Source organism: Bombus pascuorum, chromosome 8, assembly GCF_905332965.1.
Source record: "Bombus pascuorum chromosome 8, iyBomPasc1.1, whole genome shotgun sequence".
NCBI classification, from domain to species: domain Eukaryota; kingdom Metazoa; phylum Arthropoda; class Insecta; order Hymenoptera; family Apidae; genus Bombus; species Bombus pascuorum.
The window spans coordinates 9,605,335-9,620,729 of NC_083495.1; the positions used below are offsets into that span (position 1 = coordinate 9,605,335).

The 15,395-nt window shown below is 31.2% G+C and overlaps 1 protein-coding gene across 2 annotated transcripts in view; it reads right to left on the reverse strand.

Moving 5' to 3' along the window:
* Positions 1-1,436: 1,436 nt before the first annotated feature.
* LOC132910221 (cadherin-23) overlaps positions 1,437-15,395 on the reverse strand; it is a 32,705-nt gene continuing 18,746 nt past the window's right edge. The window contains exons 5-25 of one of the 2 annotated variants that reach the window (XM_060965796.1): positions 14,570-14,699; positions 13,671-14,038; positions 12,786-12,924; positions 11,722-11,977; positions 11,165-11,439; positions 10,598-10,923; positions 9,867-10,178; positions 8,954-9,227; positions 8,217-8,517; positions 7,656-7,851; positions 7,390-7,547; positions 6,755-6,936; positions 6,403-6,626; positions 5,931-6,119; positions 5,194-5,487; positions 4,673-4,912; positions 4,177-4,362; positions 3,855-3,991; positions 3,080-3,471; positions 2,214-2,469; positions 1,437-1,966 (exon numbers count right to left, since the gene is read on the reverse strand). In XM_060965796.1, the coding sequence (XP_060821779.1) occupies positions 1,852-1,966; positions 2,214-2,469; positions 3,080-3,471; positions 3,855-3,991; positions 4,177-4,362; positions 4,673-4,912; positions 5,194-5,487; positions 5,931-6,119; positions 6,403-6,626; positions 6,755-6,936; positions 7,390-7,547; positions 7,656-7,851; positions 8,217-8,517; positions 8,954-9,227; positions 9,867-10,178; positions 10,598-10,923; positions 11,165-11,439; positions 11,722-11,977; positions 12,786-12,924; positions 13,671-14,038; positions 14,570-14,699 (4,950 nt within the window). In that variant the 3' untranslated portion in view covers positions 1,437-1,851. Of the gene's footprint in view, positions 1,967-2,213; positions 2,479-3,079; positions 3,472-3,854; positions 3,992-4,176; positions 4,363-4,672; positions 4,913-5,193; positions 5,488-5,930; positions 6,120-6,402; positions 6,627-6,754; positions 6,937-7,389; positions 7,548-7,655; positions 7,852-8,216; positions 8,518-8,953; positions 9,228-9,866; positions 10,179-10,597; positions 10,924-11,164; positions 11,440-11,721; positions 11,978-12,785; positions 12,925-13,670; positions 14,039-14,569; positions 14,700-15,395 lie in introns of both variants that reach the window. The other variant, XM_060965795.1, reaches the window with a different exon arrangement.

A 15,395-nucleotide genomic window follows, 5' to 3' on the forward strand; every position in this document is an offset into this window, starting at 1 on the left:
TGCCCGTTTTCTCGTTCTAATTTATAGTGGTTCAACGTGAGATAGCGGTTTTTACGTATTACAAGGCAGACAGCCTAAATACGGCTGATATCGTTACATGGTAGCTTTTCGAAGGAAATGTCGAATATATTTGTATGTATTCTGTGATTGAAGTGCTTCTTCGTTTATATACTTGACGTGCGAATTCCGAGACACATAAATTTGCTTTTTGATATTTTATAAATTATTCTATTATAGTTCATGCGTTTCAACTTATTTAATAACATTTACAACGTACGAAACGAAAATCTCACCTTTAACGCGTTTTTGAAGTGGAGTGATGTGTAAAACATCGTAGTACACAATCTTGTATTTTAATAAATGCATACGTTGATACATATGCAACGTGTAAGTGTGAGTATACTTGTGACTTGTCGAAAACGTTTGTGCATGAAAATCTCGGGTATACTCGTGACTGGCCTACAATTTGTTTAATTTGTTTTACACGAGTGTAGCGATTGAGAGAATGCAACATAGCGTGTTGAATGCGATACAATAAATGAAAAGCGTAAGAATAAAGATTAAGGAATACAGCGATTGAGTACAGCTAGAAAATATATTTCCTAATAATTTGCAACAATAATTTAATTTCTCTGAAACAAAACAGCTTCCTTCTCTTGTAAATATCAGTACGTAGCGATGTATAATATGCCTATGTCAATATCAGGGCATTTGAAAGTAGATAATTAGGTACATTTGAGACGTGAAATATTTAGAAATAGTATAAATAATATTTATATTGAGTATTTATATAAGGCATGAATTCATTTTAGATCTTTTGATGAATAATGTAATCTTCCCAGCGCCAATTTTAAGTTTAACTTTTACAAAAGCTGCATTAGATATTCATAGAGTAACCTAATATGTAAAGAGCATGGACCAGTGATTAATGATACTAACATTAGAATGGCTGGAATAATGTTTCGTGAATGTTTCAGTAATACGATTATTAAAGTGATATATTTTGCAAATTAAAAGTAATAGTCAATTATATAAGAAGTATGTCATTTCTCCACCACTGTTGTTAGTATTGTAGCATATGTAACATAAAGTAACTTTATTTTAAAGAGAAAAGATTTGCATGCTTTCCTGAATAGCATAATAATAGGAAATTGTATAACAGTAGAATTTATGTATTACGAACTTACGTATAATGTACATATTATGCATGTGTGTATATTTCACTTTGATAATGTGAAAGTAGCAGAGCCCAATTATATCGATCTAAAAGTTAATTTAAAGTTTTACTAGCTGAAAATCTATGAATACATAAATTTAATTATTGGCATTTTAAATAATAGATATTTTACAGAAATATAGGGAAACATAATAAAAGTTAAATAATCCAAATTATTAATAACAGTTGACGTCAGTCGATGAAGTAAGGAATATTAATATATTATTGAATTAATTATTTATTTATCAAACAGAAATATAAAGTGTACAATGGTACAAGTGTATGTAACATACTGACGTGCAGAGATCATGGTTAAATTAATTTTTCTTATTAACCAGAGTTTCTCACGAACTTGGAAGTGAAATTCTTCCAAACTATAATCGCTTATATCTATAATAGTAATTTACTATTAATACGGATACAAGGCAAAATACAAATAATGAAAATATGAGTTCGATAATACAAAATATTTGTCACTGTCAATTTTTAAAAATACTATGAAATAAATATTAAATATATACTAACGCTTATACGAAGTGTAACTATTTACAAGAATTATTCTAAATTCTTACGAAGTTATAAATACTACCGCGCAAATAAGAATTTTTCTCTATCGTATTATCGTCGTTGTTCAATTACAATTCCGTCGTTTCTATTTTTTTACCAAGAGGATTAACGATATTGTTTTGCGTTCGATATATTGGAGAACTTCGATGAAAGTCATTTGGTATATTTGCCACACTTCCCGCACTGCAAATAAAATTTATTATTTCTAATTGTAATACTTACTATATATATTCTAATGTTTACTATATGTACTTTATTAATTATTCATTTTATTTATTTCGCATAAATACTATTGTTACTTTGTGGTGTCTATTGATAATCATTTAATCCTACTATTATCCTAATTAATTAATTAAACTTGTTAGTAGATTGTATGATAATATGTAGATATACTTAAATATCATATCAATTAGAAGTAAGTAATATTTACCTTGAAATGGAAGACGCTCTTGGCTCGATATAGTACGGTTTATCATCGGTTCTTTGGTTTGTATTAGCTTCGTTCATTATTTCTTCGTTGTTCAATGCATTTTCATCGAGAGAATCCCTCTCAGACGTGTGACTAAGTGATTCGTCACTTTTAAACCACTCATTCTCGTAAGCGTGCATCCATATAGGATTTGAACCTTCTACGCTATGCTTGTTTGTATTCGGTACACGACCAGGCCCTCTTATAAATTCTGCATCTGATGTTCCTTAAACAAATGTGAACAAATTAAATTTTGAAAATTGTATTAATTAATAAACAGCAATGGTTGGGCAATAATTTAAGCACATAAGGTTTTGTATAAACGTCAGAAATTGTAAATTGAATAATAATTTAAGATCAGCATGTAATATATATTTCAGACATTATTTCATGTATAAAACTATAATTTTTCTTACATGCATAATTATATATACATGCTGACTGTTGCTCAAGGGATATTCAAATGTGTCTGTTATCGAATAACAAAAAGATATAATATATAATTCAGTTACAATCATTTGCTATCAGTAAATACATATGCAGATATTAAATATACCTGTATGGCCATACGTATACATAAAAGAGGAGTACATAAAAGATATATACTGTAAAATTTGTTCTAAAAACTTCCTAATTTTAGAAGAATTATTTATTGAATTGATTATGTAACTGTATAATTAGTCACAAGTTCTATTATTTCTTACGCTTATATGATAACGTTCTACGATAAATCCAATTAATTTTTTGGAATTTTCCATTAATATCTCAAACTGATAATGTCTTATTAATGAAAAACAAGGTATTATGCACAGAATCATGATATTTACCAAACGGTGATGCATTTGCAGCTTTCAATTGCCTGCGGAACGAGGCTCTTTGCGAAATGCACAAGGCTATGCACAGAATTAGCAGAGCTCCTAGGAACAAGGTCAAAGTCAAAAGCCAAAACGTGGTTCCTGCTTGCTCGTACTGAACAATCGGTTGATATTGAGCCGGTTGCGTGTCGAGAACATTGAATTCCTTAAACAGACCATCGAGTTTCTCTATATTTCTGTCGACTAATTCCAGGACTTCCGACACTTCAAGAATGGAATTGTCTCGACGATTTACAAGGTGCATGTACAAATCTGTCTTTGTTCGATCGACAGAACCGTCGTGATTCTCGTGGATTTTGTACTCATCAATGTTAACTATCGCTCCAGTCACGTTGCCCAGTGTCCTAAAAATTTACGTTACAGAATTGTAAATTTTGTTCTACATGGAAATTATGTTCTACGTTGTTCATAATTGAAAATATATAATTACAAAAAGTAATCTATTAGAATTAATATAATAGATACTTTTATGACTTCTTCGAAGTGTATGTTTGCAACAATTATTTTGTAACTTCTATATAAAACACAATATTGAATATACCAATGTAATTACGATAATTGTGTTTCATACTAATGAAATTTCAAAATGTTTTTGTACTTTCACGTTTTATTATTTCGCAAATTGTTGTAAATGTCGATAAAGTTGTAAAATTATTATTACGTAAGTAGTGATATAAATTCAATCAAAATTCTAGTGTTTATAATTTTAAAAACTTTCCACACTGACTCTCTGAACGTTTCTATTCTGTTCCGGACTTCCGGTGGATGTTGCCGCAACACGAAACGGACCCTCTGATCTTCTCTTAGTAAATAAATAAATACTCTTGCAGTATCTTCTAAACCATGGGTATCATTGGCTAACACCTGTTTAAATACATTAATAAAATTTGATTAATAGTAATATTATTAGATACGCCTTATATAAGATGTAGTATTAGTAATAACAACCATGATCTCGTGACTACGATTATACTTTATTAGCATGCTATGCACGAAACTACACTGTGAGATTACGAGATATGATTTCTTTTAAAATCAATTTGATTTACCATAAAATCAAAATATCCTTTCATCCCTCTCTGAGGGTCGAAATTTAAACTCACTACCCCGGTGAGTTTATTAACTAGAAAAGGTTGCAGCTCAATATCATCCAAACCTTCTGTCAAAGTCATGTGAATTTTACCAACTTGGTAATAATTAACTATAGCATTGTCACCTGCATCCAAGTCAATCGCCTGAAACAAAACCGTACATTTCTATTGTTTAAAATAGGTAACAATAAATTATCCGTACATTTTATGTAGTTCTTTTTCTGTCAAATGACATTCGGAACAATTTTTTAATGTTTACTTCAACAATGACGATAGTTCACATACATTCTTACTGCATGATTTTATTCGGTACACTGTTATGTTATTTGTTACGTTATTAATTTCGTTAATATACTGGAAATCGAGATACCTTGCATATTATATATTTTTCTTAAAAATTATTTGTACCATTTATACCATTATTGTAATATACTATCTGAAGAATAGATTTTACCTTGACTTGCATAAATTGCGTGCCAAAATCAGCTTCTGTAGTAACTCCACCCGTGAATATCTTACTAACAAACTTGGGTGGATTATCGTTTATGTCCATTACATTTATAACAACTTTCAATGTAGTATCGTCCGTCTCGTCGGAAAGCGTTCCGTTCGCTGGGACAGTATTACAATCTTCTGTCGCTTTCACAATTAACAAATGTTCCTCTTGCTGTTCTCTGTCTAACGTTTTCGCAGTCTGAAACGATTAATTGTACGTTTTAAAAGTTGGGTATCTAGAAAATCTCTCGTAAATTTTCATTGTTCACACAGGTCATTCGGTACATAATGTAGCTTTTATGTTTGCTGAATTGAAAGCAATTGAATTTACGAAAAAAAGCTCTATAAAAGAGGAATAGATAGCTTTATAAAAGGATGACAGGAACTTATAGAATATGAAAGAAAATACGTCACTGATTAATTAACGATAAGTAATTGTTACATTTATATATCAAACTTTGTTATTTGTTCGTGACTTACAGTTAATTCGTGTCTAAAGATATCGAGGATAAAGAGTCCATCATCATTGCCGCTGATTATAAAGTAACACACTTGAGTAGGAGGATCGTCAAGATCATCAACTTCGTCCCTATCGACAGTTTCTGGTAATTGTACAGTTTCAGAGCCAGCAGGTTGCTCTTCCGTGAAGTCAATCTTGAATATGTCTACCAAAAACTGAGGCTCGTAATCATTGATGTTTCGCACATAAATAATCAGATCTAGATCCGTGCTGAGAGGAGTTGGAGTTCCTAGATCGTATGCTTCTACTCTGATCTATGAGTGAGAATTAACAACTATTATTATCTTATACTCGATGCCATTTGTGTCAAATATTCTACGTACTTTAATTAATTTTCGAGCTAATTATATGGTAAGATCACCGTACACAGACATCGATGTCAATTCATTTTTAAATTAAATGAAGTTATTAGAGCAATGCAAACGTTTGTCATTCAGAAATTAAATCATCAAAGTTTCTGTTTTATTCGCATTCTATAATTCTCTATCCAGATTAAAATAAAAATAAAAATTGAAATCGATATTCCCAAGGTGATAATGGGAAAAAGACAGTTTATAACACATCTACTCTCGATATCTCTAAATTTGAGTATATGATTACACGGTGCAAATTTATCAAAGTGTGAAAGTAGAGAATGCCTTCTCCCGTGTATTATTCTGTACTTCTTTTTTTATATAAAGAATGTAATTTGAATTACCTCGTACAATTTCTGCGTTTCTCTGTCTAACGGGAGTTTTAGTGAGATAATTCCAGTGGTATCATCGATGTGGAATGTTCTCCAATGACCAGCCAAATCTTGCTTCAGACGATAATGAACGTCGCCATTTGGACCAGTATCGGCATCTTTGGCTTCAATTTGTATGATCGATGTCCCGACTGTCACATTCTATAAATTATATTCGTCAGAACAGCACGAACAACGTGTAGTACAGCATGTATTGCGAATTCCTTATATGCATAACGCGATATTGCATTAAAAAATCGTTTTACTTCTCAAAATAAGTTGGTAAAAATGCCTTAAATAAAGTAATACTTATGTCAAGAGATTGGCAATCCAAGTGGCAAATTAGCTCATTTTTCCTAGTTGATAGTCGAATAAACGAAACATCCGGACACGACAATATAAGAAAAAAGCATAAAAATTTACATTAACACAAGTGCAAATTTACCTCTGCAACTCGAATAGTTGTATTATGCTGTGGACTAATAAAGACTGGCGGATTGTCGTTGTAATCCGTCACACAAATATTTAAAATAGAAATGTCTTTATTGGAAGGACTACCAAGATCTCGGGCTTCCAGATGTAACGAATAATTCCCGAATTTTCCTCGAAGTGAATGCGCCGCTTTTATATTTGCCGTCCAATAATCAGCTTGTTCTAGGATGAATAAACCTAATCGAAAGAGTCAACATTTACGTTATTATTGGCCTTCTTACATACATGATATCTATAAGATGTTTCGTTAGATATTTTTCATAGTCATCTCGTAGAATAATAAAACGTAAATTCTTTATACAAACCTAATTCATTTCCAGAAAGAATTCTAATTTTCATACGACCATTTGGAGTTGTTGGATCATCTGCATCCTTCGCCTTAATGGTAAAAACTAAATCTTTCACGTCATGGAATTCTGATATGGTAACACATGTTGGAGGTATGTCCATTTTTGGTGGATTGTCGTTGACATCTGTTACAGTGACCCTTCAAAACGAATTTTTTGCAAATTATTTGAAACTATTAGAATATTCTGCTCATGAATAATGCGTAAACCGTTATAATAAAGTTTTCAAGTTAATGCTTCTGTCTCGACATTAGTATTTCATACCAATACAGGTAACACAGATATTAATTCAAGAGATAATTAATTTTCACAGACAGCAGAATTTACACAAATAATTAATTTACACAGATGAATCGCAAATATATATATGGATCTTATTATCTTATATGGAATAGCTAATAAATTATATAATGAATCTCTTAAATAAAAGGAACAGTTGAAATATGTCAAGTATGCTTTCTAAAATGCATTACATAAATACAATACATCAAGTTGCTGTTAATGTTTTAAAATCAAATTGTCAATATGACTTAATTCTTAGAATGGTTAATTTTTATGAAACGGATGTCAATTGCAACATGAAAGTAACTTACTTGATCTGCTTAAACGCATTTCTCGATTCCCCAGCTGTATAACCGAACTGATAGTTATCCCAAGCCTCTATGACTAGAACGTAATTTTGTTTATCTTCCCAGTCAATCGAATCTGCTACTGTTAAAACGCCAGACTCAGGATGAATAGCAAATGTACCCTGTATTATAAAACATTTTTAATAAATTCTTTCTGCTGTCGTAAATCTTCATAATAAATAATCCATATGACAAACTTATGTTAATGACATAACTAAAAGTATGCTTACCTGGGACGACATTCTATCTAATAAATATGTAATTTTTCCATAATCTCCGCTGTCAGGATCTCTAGCTTGAATGGTAGCAACTTCTGTACCGATCTTAGCGTTTTCCATCACAGTCAAATTACTGATATCAGTTACAAAGTACGGATTATTGTCATTTTCGTCCAGTACTTGAACGTATACCTCAGATAAACTCGATCTACGAATGAAATACAATTTTTTTACATTTTTCCACATTTTTAATTTTTTTAATAATATAAAAAATTAAAAAAAATTAAAAATTTGGAAAAAATGTAAAAAAAATTTTAAATAAAATTCAAAAAATAGTTTTAAAAAAATAATAATTTTGGGAATTATTGATATTTATGAAATTAAATTTTTTTGAAATTTTAGTTATATTAATGAAATTAAATTTTTAATTTACAATTTTAAGAAAGGTATAAAAATATAGTGACATCAACCGTAAGTTCTTGATCTTGCGTTTAGATTTTTTACTATGGTAAAGCAAACATGGTAAAGGTCATTTTTCTTAAGGTTATTTAAAATTAATGAAAGGCACTTTACCTAGGTGGAATTCCTGAGTCAGTGGCACGTACAGTTAGATTAAGCCAGGAATATTGTTCTCTATCGATTTTATTCGCCACGACCATTTCACCCGTTTCAGAATCAAGATGAACTAAATCTGCCAGTTCTTTAGGACTTTCTAACGAATACGTAATACTACGATTCTTATCTGCATCATCAGCAACAATGCTTGCAATATTTATGCCATTTTTACTGTTCTCTGTTACAGATCGTCTATAAAATGGTCTGCGAAATCTTGGGTTATTATCGTTTTCATCTTCGATTATTATGTTCAACGTAGCTGAAATTACAAGCTTAAAATTAATCTCAAACAATATACTGTACCGTATTTGAAAGGAAGAGTAAACATAAAAAAAAAGTAAAAATAATAATAATAGAAACAAAACAATTTTTTAAATATTGCACCTACACAAACTATTACATATACACATATATAATACTAAAGCACGAATAGGATTTTAGAAGTAATAAATTTAGTATTAACTTTATCAATATTAAGAACCGTTTAAGTTTACTAATTCCTATTATATCGTTAGAAAAATATATGATATTATTCGTTATGATATTTAGGTAGTGAAATTTTCATTTAGATTTTGTTTCTTTATAAAAATTCGAATTTGCATAAACATCCACGGTCTAATTAATAACCTGCTCGTGAAAGAATTTCAAATATACTCTAAACTTTGTTCTTTCTATTTTTACTGAAGTATACTAACCGGATGCAGTCTGTATTCCTCTGATTGCAGCTAAATCTTCGACAACTAACCCCAATCTTATCGTTTCCACTCTTTCTCTGTCTAGCAATTTAACCACGCGAAGCAATCCATCGAGTGCATTTAATTCCAAAGCGGACAAATAATCATATTCTTGGATTTTAATTAGCGTTCCTTCCTCGTTTCTTGCCTCCGAAGAATTTGGATCGATACGATAACGTAATATCGGCGCTATGTCTGGATCATTAGCCACAACACGATGCACGTACGCTCCAACCTAATAAAATAGCGCAAATTATCAGACATAACCATTTCATTTTCTTTTATAAAGAATATGTTTCATAGGTGAGAGATCATGGTAGACGATTATTTCATTGGAGACAAAGATTCGAATTATGAACTGAATAACTCAACAAACAATTAGTCAAACGAATTTAACGATTTAAACGTTTATTAACGTTCATTTTTATATAAATGTTTGTAAAGCACATTTGTATATCTGCTTGTGTCATGGAAAAATGTTTTAAATGTGCTACTGTATGTATACAGGGTGATTTGTTGAACCAAACTTTGTAAGAATATTGTATGAGTATAAATCACAAAAATATTACATAAACATAGGATGTTTAGTCTCGTTAAAAAATTACATGGAATATAGACAAATAACATGGAATATTACATGGAATAATTCAGTATGCAACAGTACAGATTCACAAATTATGCTTCTTTATTACTATTTATTTATTTATATATGTATGCACATATACATACTAGGTTTTTACGTGTATTAAAAAAATATGAATACGTATTCCGAACTGATATTCCGAATGGGTTAATTAAGACTAAGCAAGATCAAAATGAATTGGATGAATTGGAGATATGTAATATTCCTCTACATTGGAATTTAAATACGTACTTGTGTATTTTCGCGAATGGTCACCGTACCGGGGTCGATAAAGACGGGTGGTTTATTGTTAACGTCTACGATAGTGATATTGACCAGAACTTCGGCCGTTCTTTGGATTTCCGTTCCACTATCGATCGCTATGACGTTCAAGCTGTATCTTGTAGTCTTCGGTGAAGTCAAATCTGGATCTAAGTTGGAACCCGGTGCAACTCTAATTACACCTTTTTCTGGACTAATCACAAATTTATCACCTGCACCGCTTTGAATTCGATAAACTAATTTATTGTTGGGTGAAGACAAATCCTTATCCCAAGCTTTAACCTGTGACAAATATATTTTCCCATTATACTCTGTCCTAATGATTTCTATTATTAACGGACTTTGAATTTTCATGCATTTATAGAAAATTTAAAAATGCAAAATTCCACAGAATAATGTGAAACAATCTGTAAGATATCCTATTTTAAACAAATAATTAATTGATACGTAAATGCTATAATAAATACAATGGTGTGTAAATATCTTTAGCTATTGTACATACTACTAAAGTTTATTCAACTTTAAAATAAATTTCATTGCTATAAATTAAGGGACAAAAGATTTTACTATAGAACGTAACACAATGTTGTTACTAAATACAAATCGAATAGCTGAAACAGTATCGATATCCAATAATAGTTAATTAACAAATATTTAATTAAGCTAGCATTAAAATTTGGAAATTAACCAATGGTATATACCTGTACTACACTGGTACCTCCAGGCAGGTCTTCAGTGATGCTTCTCTTGTACAACGTTCTCTCAAATGCAGGTGGATTGTCATTGATGTCCTTCAGATAAATAATTAATGGAGCATCTGAGCTCAAACTTGGAGTACCCATATCCCTAGCTCGTACCGTCAATTTCAATGGACGTACTGATGTTTCCTTGTGTCCTTGACTAATAGGCAAGGCTTCATAATCCAAAGGCATTGTGGGGATAATTATGCCGCGCTTTGAATCGATACTAAAATTCCGTGAAAATTCTCCCGATACCAAGGCATACGTCACTTCGCTGTTCTTCGTACCTGTTACGAATTTAACGAAAAAACGCTTAGATTTTTCAACAGCAACGTTAATATCGATTTATGTATCGTAGATTGAATATTTTACTTAAACTATATGTACATTGTTTTTTATTATTTTGCGTGTTATTTTTAATGTATTTTTTAAATCCTCTTAATGTGCACCATGATGCACGTGTCATGCAAAAATGAACAGACTTATTCCTTAACCTAATATACGTATCGACGAAAGTAAGTTTCAAACCATTCAAATCGATGTCAAACGCTTCGACGATTAAGGGCGATTGGAAATGATCTTCGTTCTCCAGAAGCACTGCTTCGTATTTGTTTTGTAGAAATATAGGAGCATTGTCGTTAACATCCTTCACATTGACGACCAATTGGACGGTATTGCGATTACCTTTGCCAAGATCATCTCTTGCCTCAACGGTTAAATAATGTCGAGATACTAGTTCTCGATCGAAGCTTGGCCCCGGTTCTTTAACCGTGATTAGTCCTGTTAGAGGATCCATCGATAACCTGCAATTAGTAAAAGAAAATTATGATGTTACATGACATTGAGGTAAAAGCATTAGTAAAATTTCGTATACTTTCGTTTTCAATTCCGTAAAATAATAATATACTCTTTTTTAATTTTTACTAAACTAATCATTTTAAAAGTGACTGTTTTGTTTCTTTTTCTTTCAATTTTCAGGACAGCCCTGAATGTAATTATAAATCTAAGACTGTTTTCCAATTTTAGATGTTTGGTAATCTTAATTTGATACATCAATTTGAATGACTTTGTGTTTTAAAGCTTACACATGCGCAATACTGCCTCCTAAATTAGTGTATCTAATTCCACGTGTTCCAAAATTCCCGCTATCTTCGTCCAAGGCTTGAACCCATGCCACCGTAGTGCCGACGGGGCAATTTTCCGGAATCGATACCTCATACATGTCCTCCGTGAACTCTGGATAATTATCGTTCTGGTCTTTTATGAAAACGACTACCGGCACTTTACTCTGCTTCGGTGCCACTGTTACCACTTCCTTTGCGATTAATGTGAAATTTACCTCTGAAATTACGAAATTATTTTCCATGAACAAAAGCAAAATACAGTTACTTTGAATAAACTTAGAATAGGAAATATAATTATTGATATTATACGAGACGATGACACAGAGGATTTAAAATTTTAGAAGCTTGTACTCATAGAGAAGGGAAAGATGCAATTAATTAACATCAGACCGAAGATCGATATATCCGACGTAAAATAAACTTTTCTATCGACGAGCATTTGATATTGCAAGTGAGTCATCTCATCGCATGTAGCCAGAAGAATCGATTTGCATTTATAACTTCATACCAAAGGAATACTTGGAAACATATCATTTACGTGGAATTTGTATAGATATACAAAGGAAACACATTAACTATTCCTCGTAAATATGGAAAAAAGCTTTTGTATTTTACATTAACGTGAGTGATTTTAAAGATTGTATGGATTAAAGATTGTAAATATTTATTAGCTCTTTCTTTATCACTTTGTATAAATTAATGCAGCAAACAGTAAAAGCCAATTATGAGTTGTTATTAAATTTAAATAAAGGAAGAATTCTATAAAACAATTGCGATAGATTGGAAGTAAAACAAATGTCAAAATCGATGAAATAATTCTTTGATCAGAAATCATTGTTTTTATTTAAACATAAGACGTGTAGCGTAAATTGTCGTTCAAAAATTGTTAAATATACCTATATACGTATATAATCTTGGATTCATTGCTTAAAATTAAACCGTAGTACATTGCTGTCACGCATTAATTCTATACAATTTTAATAAAGAAATCGATGAAAGAATGATTGAATAATTATTTAAAATACCTGATCTACTTTCAAAATCTAGTTTACTGGAGTTTTTGACGCGTATAAGAAATGGAGCTTCGTTAATTCCTCTGGACGGAGTCACGTCGAATATTCCGTCATCACCGTCAATAAACATTTTAAACGTACCATTTGTTCCCTGAAAAAGTAAAATAAATCTTCATAGAATAAACGAGCCCGTCTGAATTTTACCCAGGACATTAAAGAAATGCGTATTTTACATAATTTAAAAAATGATGCTATAAGTTTAATGAACTGCTTCATTGCTCAAGTGAAGGTAAAAGTAAAAGTAAAGAATTTGTAGCTATACCTGCTACCTAAGAGACGAATAACGTTAACAGTGCGAAGTTTCGTACGTAACAGTGTTATATTTGCATATTATATAATGCAAGAATTTGGATGGCAAGTTTTTTAAAGTTCTTCGTGGAAGTTAATTGTGAAACATCATATAAATTGCGAATTAGTAGATACAGTAAAACTGTTAAAAGAGAAAAAATCTAGTAAAACGGAATATAAATTTCGCAAAGTTTTGAAGTTTAAAATTCGATGAATTACCAATATGGAAGAAAACATAGAAAAGGAAAATACTACAATTGAATATTGCGAATATTTGACTTAAAATTGGAAAGATCGATAGAAGAATATCTCTTCTTTCGTCGACATCAGATGTTAGTACTGAACCATAAAGTAGAATAAAATCTTATTTTGGAATGGAAAGCAATAATTGTAAAATACGTAGAAACGCAAACACAACGTTATCATAGAATATCGTCATCTTAATTTCAAACAGTATCTTTGAAATTTCATGTTCTCAGAACTGAATCGTCATTTTCTCTCATATATTTTACAGTAATCTCGTGAAGTTATCTAAACTCTTTTTCTCACCAAGTCATGATCGTAAACTTCCGGAATTGCATCCCCGATGAAATTAACCGGCGTATTATGCGGTGCATTTTCGTTTATCTCGGCACGATATCTCGCGCTTCTGAACTTTGGAGTCTCATCGTTCACGTCCGTAAGAATAATAGTAACTTCGGTCGAAACGGATGGTGCAGGCACAATATTCGATACTTCTCTCACGGTAATTTCCAAGATAAAAGTGCCCTCGGCATTTTCCTCTGCTTCACGATCGAGTTGCGCCCTGGTGAACACCAAACCGGAAGTCGTGTCTATGTCGAATAAATACCTCGGACCTTGCGTGATGCTATATGTTACTTTATTATTTATTCCTTTGTCACCGTCCACTGCGCGAACTACAAAATATTTCAAGTAATTAATAAGATGTGTTCTGTAATTTAATGTTATATTAGATTGTCTCGAAAGTCCCTTTAGTTTTATAGGGAAATAATAGATGCACAACATGTTTTGTTTTATTTAATTTTATTGAATTATGTATGTTCCATTTTGTTCTATATAGATCATATAAAAATGTTGTTCATCTACTATTTCCTTATAAAACGAAAGGGACTTTCAGGACAACTTAATATATTGATTTCATTATGTAATTGGCGTAATATAGTTGACTAGATGTTAACTTTGAATCTACGAAATTATAGATCAGATAGAAATTATTTATCAATCAGGATGTTTGCTTCTGCCGAAAAGCATAGTTTTATATTATTAATATGATTTGGCAAGTATCGAATATCTCTTTAAAAAATAAGCTGTTCAACCTCGTTTTTAAGTTAACGATAATTATATGACAAATATCTGACAAACTTTCCCTTTTGATTTTATGTTTGCTGATTCCTACAGTGTTCAATATTGGTAATAGGTTTGCTGACCTTGAAGAACGGATGTGCCTATTTTTGCATTTTCACTGATCCTGGCAACGGGTGTTATGGTTATGAATTCTGGAGGTTGATCCTCGACGTCCTGAACCTTGACGAGTATCGCGGTTGTTCCCGTGTTTACCTGCAATAATTGCCAGTGAATATACAGTGAAAACTATTTGTATGTCGTTGTTACAACTATAAAGTTGGAGTATATGTAACATAGTGTATAACAAAAACTGTCATTTATATATCATAATACTTGTTTAGAACATTAAGTTAAATCATTCTAAGTATATAGGCATTTTCATAATCTTCCAGATATTTTAAAAAATAAAAGTATTTTTAGAGGTAACGTTAGCACTGCTATAAGGGCTCTATCTGGAATGAAATCCTCATACCCTCATATTTACGATAACAGGCAATGTCAATGACAGATAAGTCTCCTTTTACGTATTACGTTATAGACAGAGTGAACTAAACCTTCTAAAAGTAATTGAATTCGTACAAATTCATGTAATTGTTTTAATTAATCATTATATAATACTAGACAGTACTAAATCTTCTTAATCTTAATCGAAAAATAAATTTTTCGAAATTTCTGTAAGATGTTCTTCAGATATTACGTGTATAGTGTTGGAGGATTAACTTTCATTCGTGTACATTTATTACTATAACTGTATGATATACAGTTACATCATGTACTTGATCATATTTAATAATAGAGAAAACATGTCTCTTCCCATTTTTACGATAAATCAACTGTACAAGTACTTTTGTCTCTTCCCGTATACCCTAATTCGTAAATGAACTCTGATCAGAAGCAAAAAAAAAAAAA